Here is a 15,904-nt window from a genome sequence, read left to right as displayed (position 1 = left end):
CTGCTTTCATTCAGAAGCTGGTGGACATGTTGGCCTCGCCTGAGCTATGGAAGTTTGCATGTCAAGAGCAAGTCCATGCTAGGCTCAAGATGTGGGAGAAAATATTAAGGAAGATCTATGCAGTTCTCCATGATGCAGAGGAGAAGCAGGCGACAAACCCATTGGTGAAAATCTGGCTAGCCGAACTCAGAGACTTGGCCTATGATGTGGAGGACATCCTGACGAGTTTGGGATTGAAGCTCTGCAGCGAAAGCTGTCATTGGCGGAACCTCAACCTTGCACTAGCACGGTACGCAGCCTCATCTCTTCTTTATCTACTAGTTTTAGTCCAACTGCTGTTAGGCATAATTCCACTATGGATTCCAAGATAGAGGAGATCACTGCCAGATTACAAGATATTTCTTCCCAAAAAAATGATTTCTGTTTGAGAGAGAATGGTGAAGGAAGATCCAACAGAAAGAGAAAAAGACTGCCCACCACTTCTTTGGTAGTTGAATCATGTGTTTATGGTAGAGAAACAGATAAAGAGGCCATACTTGACATGCTCCTCAAGGATGAACCAAGTGAAAATGAAGCCTGTGTAATTTCTATCGTTGGCATGGGAGGCATCGGCAAGACCACTCTTGCCCAACTTGCATACAATGATGAGAAAGTGAAGGATTGGTTTGATATGAAAGCTTGGGTTTGTGTTACTGATGATTTTGATGTTATGAAGATAACCAAAACTATTCTCGAGTCGATTGCTTCTAGTACTTATCATGGTGTCAATGATTTAAATTTGCTTCAAGTTGCTCTCAAGGAAAAGGTGTCTGGGAAGAAATTTCTGTTTGTCTTAGATGACCTTTGGAATGAAAGATGTGTTGAATGGGATAGTTTATGCTCATCTTTAAGAGCTGGTGCTAGAGGTAGTAAGCTGATCATAACCACTCGGAACATAAGTGTTGTTTCAGTCACTAGAGCTTATTCTATTCATCCCCTAAAGGAGTTGTCACGTAATGATTGTCTATCTGTGTTTTCTCAGCAAGCACTAGGGATGACAAACTTGGATTCCTATCCACAGCTGAAAGTAATTGGGGAGGAAATAGTGAAGAAGTGTAAAGGCTTGCCTTTGGCTGCAAAGTCCTTAGGAGGCATGTTGCGCATGAAGCTGAACCAAGATACATGGATAGATATCTTAGAAAACAAGATATGGGATTTACCAGAAGAAAAAAGCGGCATTCTTCCAGCTCTCAAATTAAGCTACCATCATCTTCCTTCCCATTTGAAGCGGTGTTTTGCTTATTGCTCAATGTTTCCAAAGAGTTATGAATTTCAGAAAGGTGAATTAATCTTGTTATGGATGGCAGAAGGTCTTTTGCAACATGTTAAAGGAAAGAGGCAGATGGAGGACATAGGCTCTGAATATTTTTCTGAGTTATTATCAAGATCATTTTTTCAACTATCAAGTGACAATTCATCCCAATTTGTGATGCATGACTTAATTAATGATCTGGCTCAATCTGTTGGAGGAGAAATATGTTTTCATTTGGATGATAAGTTGGAAAATGATCTGCAACATCCTATTTCGGAAAAAGTTCGTCACTTGTCATTTAGTCGTAAGTACCATGAAGTGTTTAAGAGATTTGAAACTTTTGACAAGATTAGGAATTTACGAACATTGTTAGCATTGCCAATCACTGATAATCTCAAGAGCTGCATGTCAGCTAAGGTTTTACATGATCTGTTAATGGAAAGGAGATGTTTACGGGTGCTATCTTTAACTGGTTATCGCATAAGTGAACTTCCAAGTTCATTTGGTAACTTGAAACATCTACGATATCTCAATTTGTCTGATACTTCAATTAAACAATTACCAAACTTGGTGAGCAATCTCTACAATTTGCAAGTACTGCTACTACGCAATTGCAAGAGTCTTGCTATGTTGCCTGAAGGCATGGGAAACCTGATCAACCTTCGACATCTTGATATCACTGGTACAATACGACTACAGGAGATGCCTCCACGAATGGGCAATTTAACAAATTTACAAACATTATCTAAGTTTATTGTGGGCAAGGGTAGCAGATCGGCATAGAAGAATTGAAGAACTTATGCCATCTACGAGGAGAGATTTGCATTTCAAGTTTGCATAATGTGGGAAATATTCGAGCAGCAATTGATGCCAACTTAAAGAACAAAACCAATATTGAAGAGCTGATGATGGCATGGAGAAGTGATTTTGATGGTTTACCAAATGAGCGGGATGAAATGGATGTGCTAGAGTTCCTGCAACCTCATAAAAATCTGAAAAAGCTCACAGTTGAATTCTATGGTGGAGCAAAATTCCCGAGTTGGATAGGAGATGCCTCCTTCTCAACATTGGTGCAGCTAAATCTCAAAACTTGCAGAAACATCACATCACTGCCATCACTTGGCAGACTATCCTCACTCAAAGATTTGTGGATTGGAGGCATGAGGAAAGTTAAAACCATAGGCATTGAGTTTTGTGGGGAGGTTTCACATTCTGCTATGCCTTTTCAATCCTTGAAATCTCTCAGTTTTGAGGATATGGAAGAATGGGAGGATTGGTCCTTTCCAAATGTAGTGGAGGATGTTGAAGGATTATTTCCTTGCCTTCTCGAGCTTACAATACGGAACTGTCCAAAATTGATTGGAAAATTACCAAGCTTGCTGCCTTCCCTATTGGAACTCAGAATTTCTAATTGTCCAGCATTGAAGGTTCCACTTCCAAGGCTTGTATCTGTTTGTGGCCTAAATGTAGAGGAATGTAGTGAGGCTGTGTTGAGAGGTGGATTTGATGCTGCCGCCATCACCATGCTAAAGATCAGAAAAATCTCGAGATTGACTTGCCTGAGAATTGGATTTATGCAATCCTCAGCAGCCTTGGAAAGTTTGGTGATAAAAGACTGTAGTGAGCTGACATCTCTATGGGAGGAGCCAGAGCTGCCTTTCAATCTTAACTGCCTGAAAATTGGATACTGTGCTAACCTGGAGAAGTTGCCGAATAGATTCCAAAGTCTGACATCTCTTGGAGAGTTGAAATAGATCATTGCCCCAGATTGGTGTCGTTTCCAGAGACAGGTTTGCCACCAATACTAAGACGTCTTGTGTTGAGATTTTGTGAGGGTCTGAAGTCATTGCCTCATAACTACACCTCATGTGCCCTTGAATACTTGGAGATATCGATGTGTTCGTCTCTGATCTGCTTTCCAAAAGGTGAGCTACCCACTACTCTCAAGGAAATGAGCATCACCAACTGTGAAAATCTAGTCTCTCTACCAGAAGGAATGATGCAACAGAGATTCAGCTACTCCAACAACACTTGTTGTCTTCATGTCTTGATCATAATAAATTGTCCCTCTCTCAAATCCTTTCCAAGAGGCAAGTTACCCTCCACCCTAGTGCGACTTGTGATTACGAATTGTACAAAATTGGAGGTAATTTCAAAGAAGATGTTGCACAAGGACATGGCACTTGAAGAATTATCAATTTCTAATTTTCCAGGTCTAGAGTGCCTTCTGCAAGGAAACTTGCCAACCAACCTAAGACAAGTTATTATTGGTGTTTGTGAAAATCTCAAATCCCTGCCTCATCAAATGCAAAACCTCACATCTCTTCGAGATCTAACTATAAACCATTGTAGGGGTTTGGTATCCTTTCCAGTGGGGGGCTTGGCTACAAACCTAGCATCACTGCAGATTGAGGGATGTGAGAATCTAAAGACTCCCATATCTGAATGGGGCCTCCACAGACTCAACTCTCTTTCCTCATTGACCATTTCTAATATGTTTCCAGATATGGTTTCCTTTTCGGATGATGAGTGTTACCTTCCTACATCTCTGACCTCCCTTTCCATCCGGGGAATGGAATCCCTAGCCTCTCTAGCTCTCCAAAACCTCACCTCTCTTCAACACCTACGTGTCTCATTTTGCACTAAACTCTGTTCCTTAGTGCTGCCTCCAACACTTGCAAGTCTTGAAATCAAGGACTGTCCTATACTAAAAGAAAGGTGCCGGAAGGACAAAGGAGAAGATTGGTCCAAGATTTCCCACATCCCGAATCTGCTAATAGATTTCAAACACATCCATTGAAATGCATCTTGTCCAGTCCTTCCATCATTCAATCAGGTACAACCCACTACCACTTTTGATCATATTCAGTCAATTTTCTGTTCTTTGTTTTCTTTTTTTTGATAAACCAAGAGAAGAAATCTTATTAGAACACGCCAAAACAGGGGGCGCTCCCTAAGTACACCGGCAATATACAAAGAAGTCCTCGCCCAAGGCAACAAAGGAGAAAACAAAAACCTAGAAAAGCCAAAGATGACCAACAAGTCAACCACCCAACATATTCATAAAAGAGAGATAGTCCATGTCTATGAATTGTTGAGACCATTCAAAAAGAGCCCGAAGGAAGAGGTTCTTCAGACTTCTCTTCATCTTGAAACATTCTTCTATTCCGCTCTCCCCAAATATACCAAAACAAACAAATAGGCGCCATTTTCCAAACTACACTCCTCTTCTTTTCTAGGCCCTTAATTTTCCATTCAAGAAACAACTTTCTCACTGAGTTTGGGAACACCCACACCACCCCAAAAGAAGAAAGCACCACAATCCAAAGCTCCCTTGTCTTACCACAATGAATTAGAATATGATCCGCCGATTCCTCATTCTCTTTACAGATAATGCATCTATTAACCATAGACCAACCCCTCCTCATTAACATATCAACAGTGGAAATTTTACCCCACACAGCTTCCCAAGCAAAAAAAAAACGAGTTCTTAAAGGGGCACGCGAACCCCATACCTCCTTTGCTGGAAATAAGGGGTTGTTCTCCACCTTTAAAGACCGATAATAAGATTTAACACTGAACTTTCCTTTTCTCTCAATCTTCCAAATTAAAGAATCCTCCCCTTCTTGAACCTTTACTGCAGAGATATGAAATAGAAAACGATTCACCTCCTCCAATTCCCAATCATGAAAGGGTCTTCTAAAGTGCACCTCCCACCCCCCGCCACCACCTCCTTGTCTCCCCCATCAATCATCATATTTATAGTAGGACTTGTGATCAAGCTCAATCCGTGTTGTCCAGGTCTGCTGTCTTCTGGAGAGGGTGGATTTGGCCCCAAGTTTTAGCATCATTTAGGATTGAGTTCTAGTTTTGGTGGTGGATTTCCCTTTGAGATGAAGAGGTCCTGCTTCTTGTTCCTGTAACTTTGACAGGAGGCTTCTTTTGAGTTCCTACAATTTGTAATCCTCAGCTCCCTGCCTTCAATTCTCTGATATTGTTTGTTATGTAACGGATTCGAGTCCTCAAGCTACAAATAGGCAATGCTTGTAAGTAACAAAGTCTCTAGCTTTCCATTTAACAGCCTTGTATAGGGTATGTACATTCTCAAAATTCACTCATTTTCCATTTTACTTTATCAACCCTATCACATTAGACATTTCCAGGAAAAATGATATAAAAAATAAATATAAATTATGGTTAATTTTACTCCGTTCCTTTAGGATTTTGGCTACATGCACCTAACACTCATTGATTTGAATTGATGAATAATCCCATTAGTAGTGCTTTTAGAAAGCACTTCCAACATAAAAAATAAAAAACGTTTTTAAAAAAAAATCATACATTTGGCAAAATTTAAAAGGCATTTTTTCGAAGAAACATTTCACTAAGACTATGTTTAATATAAAATAAGCGAATGGATAACATATCATATTCCATGTTTGATTGATGATAGGATATATTATCCATCCATTTTTTTTATATCTTTTTTACATGGGATATGTTAATCCACTATCAGAGTACCATATTACATGTATCATAAATTTATTTTTTATCAATTTTTATTTTTTATATTACTTATTTTGTAAAATAAAAATTTTTAGTATAAAATTAAATTTGTTGTTAAAAAATAATTATAAAATATATTGTAAAATAATATTAATATAATAATTATTTATAAAATTTAAATATTTTAATCACAAATATTTTTAAATGTAAGAGAAATTTCATATTTTTTAAATATAAAAAATTAGAATGTAATACAATATTTATTTTAAACATTGAAAAATAATACATATTTTATTTTTTATTAATTTTATAAACTAAATAGAAGTATAACATAACAGATTTCATTAAATATTTTACCTTAAGATATTACGTGCATTGGATCTCATATCCAATTATATGTATTTGCTACTCAATGAAAAATAATATCCTAAAATATACATATTTTATCTTATCCTAGTATATCTCATCCATCAAAGGTAGTCTAAAAGTACTTCGAATAAAAACAATATTAAACACACTCGAAATTTCAAATCAATCAAAATTAAATGTGTTTAACCAAAATCTTAAAAAAGTGAATGAAATTAATTCTTATACATTATTAGAAGTACTATTCAAATTGCTCAAGCTAAATACAGAAATTTATCTAGACAAATTTGTTCTATTGTGTAATTATTACTCAAGTAATATTAACACTCATCGACATGAATAACCCATTAACACAACACTTATATGTTAAACCCGTTAAAACTATTCTAATCTATTAAATCTATTAACATGATTCTAATCCATTTAATCTATTAACACAACTTTATTTAACTTATTTAAAATTTATTAATATATTATCTTAAAATATTTTTTTAATTATTTTAACTTTCAAGTTTTAATTTTTACATCTTAATTAATTAAATTAATTTTAATTACAAATTGTTCACGATAAAAAAAATATAAATATTAAAAATTAAAATTTTCATTTTACACTTATTTATTATTTTATTTAATATTTTGATTATAAAATAAATTCTATTTTTAACTAAGTATATAAAATTTTATCATTAAAAAATATTTTAAATTTGTATAATTTTATAATATATGAAATTAATAAATTTATAAAAGTTAAATGGACTAGGCCATCTCCAAATTATAAAGGGGGAATTATTTAAACATGTATTATTCATAAAATATAGATAAATTCATAACCCAAAAAAAGTCACTTTCATTACATTTTGAAAAAAATAATTTTCATTTCATACACTAGAATAGTAACTTTGTACATGTTTTCAAGAATGTCCTCCAACCAGCTGAAAGTGGGCTACCACCTATATAAGACAAGCCGAGATACACTTGATTGGACCCAACTATCATATCACTCATTACAACTTCAACGTTTACATCAAACATGTCACTAGAGATAGTAACATAGTTTTTACCTAAAAGTAATAATGTTAATAACTAAAAGTATCATTATAGATAGAATGATGTACTAGCCTATTTATTACTCATCACCATTTCGGTTTCTACATCAAATATGTCACTGGAGATGGTAACATTGTTTTTACTTAAAAATAACAATGTAGATAGTAAGATGTATTAAGCCTATTAAGTTTTTTTATTGTCATTGTTATGATTTTGACATCGATTATTAAATAATATGTCAAAAAAATATATACATAATGTACTTTTTAAAAACATTATTTATTAAAATAAAAACAATTTTAATGGTTTACTTTTTAATTAAACAAAATTGTACTTTTTCACATATTTAATAAAAAAATATTAGTTTGTTTTTTTAATATCAATGTATTATGATGGGAATTGTGAATTTATATTTAAAAATTTAATGCAAACATTTTTATAATTTTAATTTTACATACCTTCAAATATTGCTTTTAAAATTAAATACTCTTAAAGAATGATCCTTACTAATTTTTTGTGGAATGAAATTAAAGGTAAATTAATATATTTTTAATATTATTTTTCTGTTTTCTTTTGAAGAAAACAAAAAAATTAGTTTCAAAGTTCAAACACATGTGGCGGCGGTTTTTTTATTATTGTTTCTTTTAAATTTAGGTTTAATATCCTATAAAATTTTTAAAATAAAAAATTATATATATATATATATATAATATATATATATATATATATATATATATATATATATATTTGAAATCAATATTATTTAAAATATTAGTATTTATTTATTTATTTATTAGATTATTAATTATTATAGGTGAGTATATATTTATATTAAAAACTAATTTATTTTAATGCATTGATTACATATAATATTAAAATAAAAATTTAATAAAAAATAAAAAAATAATGAACAAATGAATTGTACTTTTAAAGAATAAAGTTTGCTTTTTAAATTGAGTAGATTTTTCAAAATAGGAAAAAAAAGATGAGAATTATTTTACAAAATTAATTAAAATCAAAGTATTTTAAAAAAAACTTAATTAATGTAAAATTAATTTAATTCAGTGAGAAGGTGGGAATGGGGCGGCTAAAAAAAAAGAGGGGAGGCAGGTAGATGGGCACCACGACAATGAACCAAATAACCAATACAATCATTAGTCCGGTCTGTCTGGGCCCTCACCGCCGCCGATAGGTAGACTCGTCACTCCTCCATTGACCACCATACAAATCCAACCCCTTTTTTCGATCCAACAAAAGTTGTACTCAACATTTTCTGCTTTAGCTTTCTCCTTTGATCAGCTGTTGTTGTTGGGATCTCATGGCTTTTGTTGGAGAGGCTATTCTTTCTGCTCTCTTTGAGACTTTGTTTTTCAAGTTGGCCTCCTCTGACCTGCTCAAGTTCGCACGCCAAGAGCAGGTCCACGCGGAGCTCAAGAAATGGGAGAAGATATTGCTGAAGATCCATGCAGTGCTGGATGATGCGGAGGAGAAGCAGATGACGGACCGATTGGTGAAGATATGGCTGGACGAACTCAGAGACCTGGCTTACGATGTGGAGGACATCTTGGACGAGTTCGGCACCGAAGCTCTGCGACGCAAATTGATGGCGGAAACTGAACCAAGCACAAGTATGGTATGCAGCCTCATCCCATCTTGTTGTACTAGCTTCAATCCAAGTACTGTTAGGTTTAATGTTAAAATGGGGTCCAAGATAGAGGAGATCACTGCCAGATTACAGGACATTTCTGGACAGAAAAATGATCTCCATTTAAGGGAGAATGCTGGAGGGAGCTCCTATACGATGAAATCAAGACTGCCCACTACTTCCTTGGTGGATGAATCGCGTGTTTATGGTAGGGAAACAGACAAAGAAGCCATTCTCAACCTGTTGCTCAAGGATGAACCGAGTGATGATGAAGTTTGCGTGATTCCTATTGTCGGTATGGGAGGTATCGGCAAGACAACTCTCGCTCAGCTTGCGTTTAACGACTGCAAAGTGAAGGATCATTTTGATTTGAGAGCTTGGGTTTGTGTTTCCGATGATTTTGATGTTGTGAGGGTAACCAAAACCATTCTGCAATCGGTTTCTTTGGATACCCATGATGTCAATGATCTCAATTTGCTTCAGGTCATGTTGAAGGAGAAGCTTTCTGGGAACAGGTTTCTTCTTGTCTTAGACGATGTTTGGAATGAGAATTGTGAAGAATGGGATATTCTGTGCTCTCCCATGAGAGACGGGGCACCAGGCAGTAAAGTTATTATCACAACTCGCAATAAAGGGGTTGCATCAGTTGCAGGAACCGGCTCAGCCTATCCTCTACAGGAGCTGTCACATGGTGATTGCTTATCCTTATTTACCCAGCAAGCACTGGGGACAAGAAGCTTTGAAGCTCACCCACCTCTCAAAGAACTTGGCGAGGAAATAGTCAGAAGGTGCAAAGGATTGCCTTTAGCAGCCAAGGCCCTTGGAGGCATGTTGCGGAATGAAGTAAATTATGATGCATGGGTAAATGTATTGAAAAGCAAGATATGGGATTTACCCCAAGAGAAAAGTAGTGTTCTTCCAGCTCTCAAACTAAGCTACCATCATCTTCCCTCTAATTTGAAGCGATGCTTTGCTTATTGCTCGATATTTCCAAAGGATTATGAGTTCGATAAGGATGAATTGATCCTATTGTGGATGGCAGAAGGGTTTTTGCAGCAAACGAAGGGGGAGGATCAACCGGAGGACTTGGGTGCTAAATACTTTTGCGATTTATTATCTAGGTCATTTTTTCAACAATCAAGTTACAATTCATCCAAATTTGTGATGCATGACCTCATCAATGATTTGGCTCACTTTGTTGCGGGAGAATTATGTTTTAATTTGGACGATAAGTTGGAGAATAATGAGATATTTACAAGTTTTGAGAAGGCTCGTCATTCATCATTCAATCGTCAAAGTCATGAGGTGCTCAAAAAATTCGAAACCTTTTACAGGGTGAAATTTTTACGAACATTAATTGCACTACCAATTAATGCATTATCTCCATCTAACTTCATATCACCTAAAGTGATACATGACCTTCTAATACAGAAAAGCTGTTTGAGAGTGCTATCATTAAGTGGCTATCGCATTAGTGAGCTGCCCAATTCTATTGGTGATCTGAGACATCTACGGTATCTCAATCTATCATACTCGTCAATAAAAAGGTTACCAGATTCAATAGTTCATCTTTACAATTTGCAAACATTGATATTACGTGATTGCTACAGACTCACTAAATTGCCTATAGAAATTGGAAACCTACTTAATCTTCGACATCTTGATATTACCGATACAAGTCAGCTGCTAGAGATGCCTTCCCAAATAGGAAGCCTTACAAATTTGCAAACGCTATCTAAGTTTATTGTGGATAGAGGTAGCAGTTTGGGAATACGAGAATTGAGGAATTTGTTGGATCTTCAAGGAAAGCTTTCCATTTCAGGTCTGCACAATGTGGTGAATGTTCAAGATGCAAAAGATGCCAATTTAGCAGATAAGCAGAACATCGAAGAGTTGACGATGGAATGGAGTAATGATTTCCGTAATGCACGAAACGAAACAGAGGAAATGCATGTTCTGGAGTTGCTACAACCTCATAGAAATCTGAAAAAGCTCACGGTTGCGTTTTATGGCGGATCACAATTACCATGTTGGATAAAGGAGCCCTCATATCCAATGATGACTCACTTGATTCTCAAAAATTGCAAAATGTGCACATCACTGCCATCTCTTGGTCGACTACCCTTACTGAAAGACTTGCATATTGAAGGCCTGAGTTAAATTATGATCATAAGTTTGGAGTTCTATGGGGAGAGCGTGAAGCCTTTTCCATCCTTGGAGTTTCTGAAATTTGAGAATATGCCAAAATGGAAAACTTGGTCTTTTCCTGATGTGGATGAAGAAGCCGAATTATTTCCATGTCTTCGTGAGCTTACAATAAGGAAATGTCCAAAGTTAGATAAAGGGTTACCCAATTTGCCTTCCCTAGTAACTCTTGACATCTTCGAATGTCCAAATTTGGCGGTTCCTTTTTCAAGATTTGCATCTCTTCGCAAACTAAACGCAGAAGAATGCGATAAGATGATATTGAGAAGTGGGGTAGATGACAGTGGCCTAACATCTTGGTGGAGAGATGGATTTGGATTAGAAAACCTACATTGTCTTGAAAGTGCAGTGATTGGACGGTGTCACTGGATTGTATCCCTGGAGGAGCAAAGGCTGCCCTGCAATCTTAAAATTTTGAAAATAAAAGACTGTGCTAACCTGGACAGGCTACCAAATGGACTGCAAAGTGTGGAGGAGTTGTCCATAGAGAGGTGCCCCAAACTGGTTTCATTTCTAGAGATGGGGTTCTCACCAATGCTAAGATATCTGTTGGTGAGGGATTGCTCATCTCTCATTTGCTTTCCAAAAGGTGAGCTGCCTCCTGCGCTTAAGCATTTGGAGATTCATCATTGTAAGAATCTAACATCTCTACCAGAGGGGACCATGCACCATAATTCCAACAACACTTGTTGTCTTCAAGTATTGATTATACGTAATTGTTCGTCTCTCACATCCTTCCCTGAAGGCAAGTTACCCTCCACCCTGAAGCGACTGGAGATCAGGAATTGCTTGAAAATGGAGCAAATTTCAGAAAACATGCTGCAAAACAATGAGGCTCTTGAAGAATTGTGGATTTCTGACTGTCCAGGTCTAGAGTCCTTTATAGAAAGAGGCTTGCCTACCCCCAATCTCAGACAGCTTAAGATTGTCAATTGTAAGAATCTCAAGTCCCTACCTCCTCAAATGCAAAACCTCACATCTCTTCGAGCTCTGAGCATATGGGATTGTCCAGGTGTGGTGTCCTTTCCAGTAGGGGGTTTGGCCCCCAACCTAACAGTACTTGAAATCTGTGATTGTGAGAATCTGAAGATGCCCATGTCAGAGTGGGGCCTCCACTCCCTCACCTATCTTTTACGCTTATTGATCAGGGATGTTCTCCCAGATATGGTTTCCCTTTCAGATAGTGAGTGTCTTTTTCCTCCATCTCTGAGCTCCCTTTCCATCTCCCATATGGAATCCCTTGCCTTTCTGAATCTCCAAAGCCTTATCTGTTTAAAAGAGCTAAGTTTCCGTGGATGCCCTAAGCTCCAGTACTTAGGGCTGCCCGCAACAGTTGTAAGTCTTCAAATCAAGGACTGTCCTATGCTAAAAGAAAGGTGCTTAAAGGAGAAAGGAGAATATTGGCCCAACATTGCCCACATACCCTGCATTCAAATAGATGGCTCATACATCCACTAACTATCACAAGTTCAGATCGAAATTCATTTCTTGAAGCTGAAACATGGAACCAAAAACCATTCAATTCTATGCCATCCTTACTTCCAATCAGGTATGGGCCTTCACATTAGTAACACTATTTTCTGCTAATTATCTGACTACCATGGAATTTCTATTGAAATAAATTGACAGGGAGGTGTCTTTTGGCAGCAGGAACTGGCTTATGGCTTCAAACCTTTTTCTCTTCAAGATTGTCTTATCCTTGATCTCTCCAAAGCTCATGTAAGCATTGGACAGTTCTATCTTTACTGATTCAGTTCATGTTGCAATTGAAAAAAAAAAAACTACATATCTTGAAAGAGTCCATCTCTACTAGTAGTTATTTTTTGACATTGAGATGGCCTCTTACTTTTTCAGGGGGGTTTCCTGTGAAATACAAGATGGGAATGGAACAGGCAGTGCATGGGATAAAAGAAGTTTCCTTTGATAAATAGGTGGCTCTGGCAGTAGTGAAGCAGTTATTAATCAGTGATTTCCCTTGAATAAATATTACAGAATTCAACTAAAACCGAATATGTACTCCTGCCCCACTTAATTGGCTTGTTCTTATATGTTTCAGATGAAGGAACCATGGCTGCTGGTATTATATCCCACCTTTGCTGCATGATGACCCCTAAATTGTTGCGTTTTTCTGATCAAGATAATCCAAATTCCTTGCATGCAATTGCATCGCCCATTCATCCTTTTGATTCTATCTCCATACTCAAATGAAAGCAAAGACCAGTCTTTCCTCCTTATTTTCAATTAGGTATTGCCTGCCCATTCAAAATACACAGCTCCAAATTTCATTGACCCAACATCGGTTTCACTGTTAGATAATTATGGAAATGTCTTCTTCACATCCAGGAAAGAAGAATGAAGCAGATGAAATCCAAGATTTCTCAATCATTACTGTGGTCCATTCAAATATGCCGTATACATGTTCTTGATCACAGTGGTAGATGTTTCTTTTCTTTCTTTATTTATTTCCTTTATTTATTTTTTATTTTTTATTTTTTTTGGACTAAACATGATAGAGAAGAAAAATTTGCAAGTGAAATCAAAATTTTCCTAATGATAAGTTTGCATCATATTCAAGTTTTGGTGTGTTCTTGGCCCCAAAAGTTCTTTCATTAGTGATTTCACTACCATGTGTATTTAAGCTGATGGCCTAACGTTTGTTCTTACATCTTGTTTCTTATGTTGCTCTTATCCTCCAGTCCCTTACTCATAATTTTTCGAAATTGAAGAGACTAGGCTGACATTCTGTCATCTTTTGCAGTATCATGGACCCTCACTTCTCACGGCTGGTTCAAACCATGGCTCTGGAGTGAAGAAACAAAAGCAGTTTGTCTCAAACTCTGGTAAGACATGTTTTGGTTTTTAAGTTCCTTATAACATCTTCTCTTTTTAATTATAGAACCATATCCAAAGCCTTAAACATGCTGTTTATTACCAAGTCCAATGCATATTTTGATGTTTTAAGGTAATAGTGCAGATCTCAAGAGCATTTCCTTAATCTAATTCAAAAGAATTGAGGCTATCAAGAGTGGATTTGTTCATGGTTCTGAATTTTTAAATCCTTTTGTTACTGCCCCCTAATATCAGTTTGTATCACGGAATGCGAGAATGCCACCATATCTTTAGATCTATAGATTACAGAGTCGGCATTCAGAGCAGTGGAGCTAGAGAGCTTTATCTCTACCGGGGTTCTGGTCTAGAGCCCTGGTGCCTTTTGCCAGAGGAAGGGCAACTTCCTGCAATGTCTCCGTCTCCGACTCTAGCAATCCAGAGCTCCATTTTCTAATACAATTATTCATTGAAGTTAAAGAAGAAGATTGGCCTGCCCTATGTTCTGCATATCCCCATATAGGGATAGATAGCTTTTCATATCTGAATAAGGTTTGGCTCAAATGTTACTTGTCCTTCATAAAAAACAAAGCAGAGACCAGACTATCATTTTCCACTAAGGTATTCCCATAATATTCCAACATACAACTTTTGTAAGCTTGATGCAAATCAGTACCTTTAAAATCATTAGATTTTTCTTCATCACATGTAGAAAGTAGAAACATGGAAGAAAGAAATGCAGACACAATTGGAGACCCCCTAACAATAGCTGCAGCTTTTAGTGGAAGGGTTTGTCCACTCATTTCCATATGTAGTGCTATATCATCAGCATATTTTTTCATTTATCAACTTGTGATAAAGCTCAATTCATTTTGTCCAGGTCTGCTGTCTTCTATGGAGGGTTGGGATGGCCCCAAGCTTAGCATCATTTTGGGTTCAAGGTTTTGAGATACTCGAGACACTCCATCATTGAGCCTTCATTTTGTGGTGGATTTTGAGATTGATTTCCTTTTCAGATGAAGATCTCCTGCTTCTTGTTCCTATAACTTTGACCAAGGCTTCTATTGAATTTCTATAATTTGCATTCCTTGGCTTCTTCAAGTCTCCAAACCTCACCTCCCTTGCAATTCTACTGGTTTCAAACTACCCACTCTGCTCCTTTTGCCAATGAACGGGCTGCCTGAAATTCTCTGATCAATGCCTGAAATCCAGACATGTCATGTTCTTAAACAAAGGTGCCCGAAGATTGGTCCCAGACTGCCTGCATCCTCTAAATTCAGCTACATGACTTGATGGACTATATGAGGAGACTGAATTCTATTTTCCATTCTGAGATATGGAAGCAAAGACCACTCTTCTCTCCCTTTTTTCGGCTAGGCATGTATAAGGATCCACTCCTTCTCATTTAGATATTGTTAGCTCTAGTTCAATGAACTCTCATGGCTTTAGAAAGTGTCTGCCTATTTAGCACCCACTTTCATTAGCATGATATTTTATGTCTCAATGGGAATTTCTTCTCTACATATAGAAGGAAATGATCAAGGCAAATGAAATCCAACAAATTTCATAATCAGAGCACAGCCTAGTAAAACATTATGTTATTGACCTCGACAATAGATGGAAGTTTTCTTTTTCTTTCGAAGTAAAACTCAAAGGCTCTCTTCTTTTCCGTTTCTTTCTTTTTTTCTACTTGGCAAGTTACAATTATGAGCAGACAGATCTCCATACTATGGTCATCGACTCTAATATTATTTATAACTATTAGCTTTAAATCTAATAAGATCTCATGGTTTTGAAATGCATTTACATAACTCCATTATTTATTTTCCTTTTCCTTTTTTTCTTTTTTCTTTTTTTTTATTGTTGTAGTTACGAGCAAACAAGTTCCCATGCCAGGGTGATTGACTCTAATATTGATTATAATTATTAGTTTTGAACCCAATGGGCTCTCATCGTTTCGAAATGCATTTGCACATGTTAAAAAATAAAAAATAAAATTCTAGCTTGTAGATATCATG

General features: G+C 36.5%; 2 protein-coding genes across 8 annotated transcripts; both read left to right on the top strand.

Annotated features, from left to right (window-relative positions):
• The first annotated feature begins 369 nt into the window (after positions 1-369).
• LOC117928200 (putative disease resistance RPP13-like protein 1) lies at positions 370-3,045 on the top strand. The gene is made up of 2 exons (XM_034848122.1): positions 370-1,973; positions 2,153-3,045. The coding sequence occupies exons 1-2, from the start codon at positions 542-544 to the stop codon at positions 3,043-3,045; spliced, it is 2,325 nt and encodes a 774-aa protein (XP_034704013.1). The 5' UTR covers positions 370-541.
• Positions 3,046-8,434: 5,389 nt separating this feature from the next.
• On the top strand, positions 8,435-15,459 carry LOC117928887 (putative disease resistance RPP13-like protein 1). Of its 7 annotated transcripts, none has more exons than XM_034848975.1 (7): positions 8,435-12,609; positions 12,708-12,779; positions 12,915-12,991; positions 13,117-13,305; positions 13,404-13,494; positions 13,819-13,900; positions 14,767-15,459. In XM_034848975.1, the coding sequence occupies exon 1, from the start codon at positions 8,529-8,531 to the stop codon at positions 11,013-11,015; it is 2,487 nt and encodes an 828-aa protein (XP_034704866.1). In that variant the 5' UTR covers positions 8,435-8,528; the 3' UTR covers positions 11,016-12,609; positions 12,708-12,779; positions 12,915-12,991; positions 13,117-13,305; positions 13,404-13,494; positions 13,819-13,900; positions 14,767-15,459. The 7 variants fall into 7 exon arrangements, with proteins under 7 accessions (XP_034704866.1, XP_034704864.1, XP_034704863.1 ...); XM_034848973.1 differs by having other exon boundaries at positions 12,915-13,014; XM_034848972.1 differs by having other exon boundaries at positions 12,915-13,025.
• Positions 15,460-15,904: the final 445 nt, after the last annotated feature.

This window comes from Vitis riparia, chromosome 13 (assembly GCF_004353265.1).
Source record: "Vitis riparia cultivar Riparia Gloire de Montpellier isolate 1030 chromosome 13, EGFV_Vit.rip_1.0, whole genome shotgun sequence".
Classification (NCBI taxonomy): domain Eukaryota; kingdom Viridiplantae; phylum Streptophyta; class Magnoliopsida; order Vitales; family Vitaceae; genus Vitis; species Vitis riparia.
This window is presented reverse-complemented; position numbering and strand designations above follow the sequence as displayed.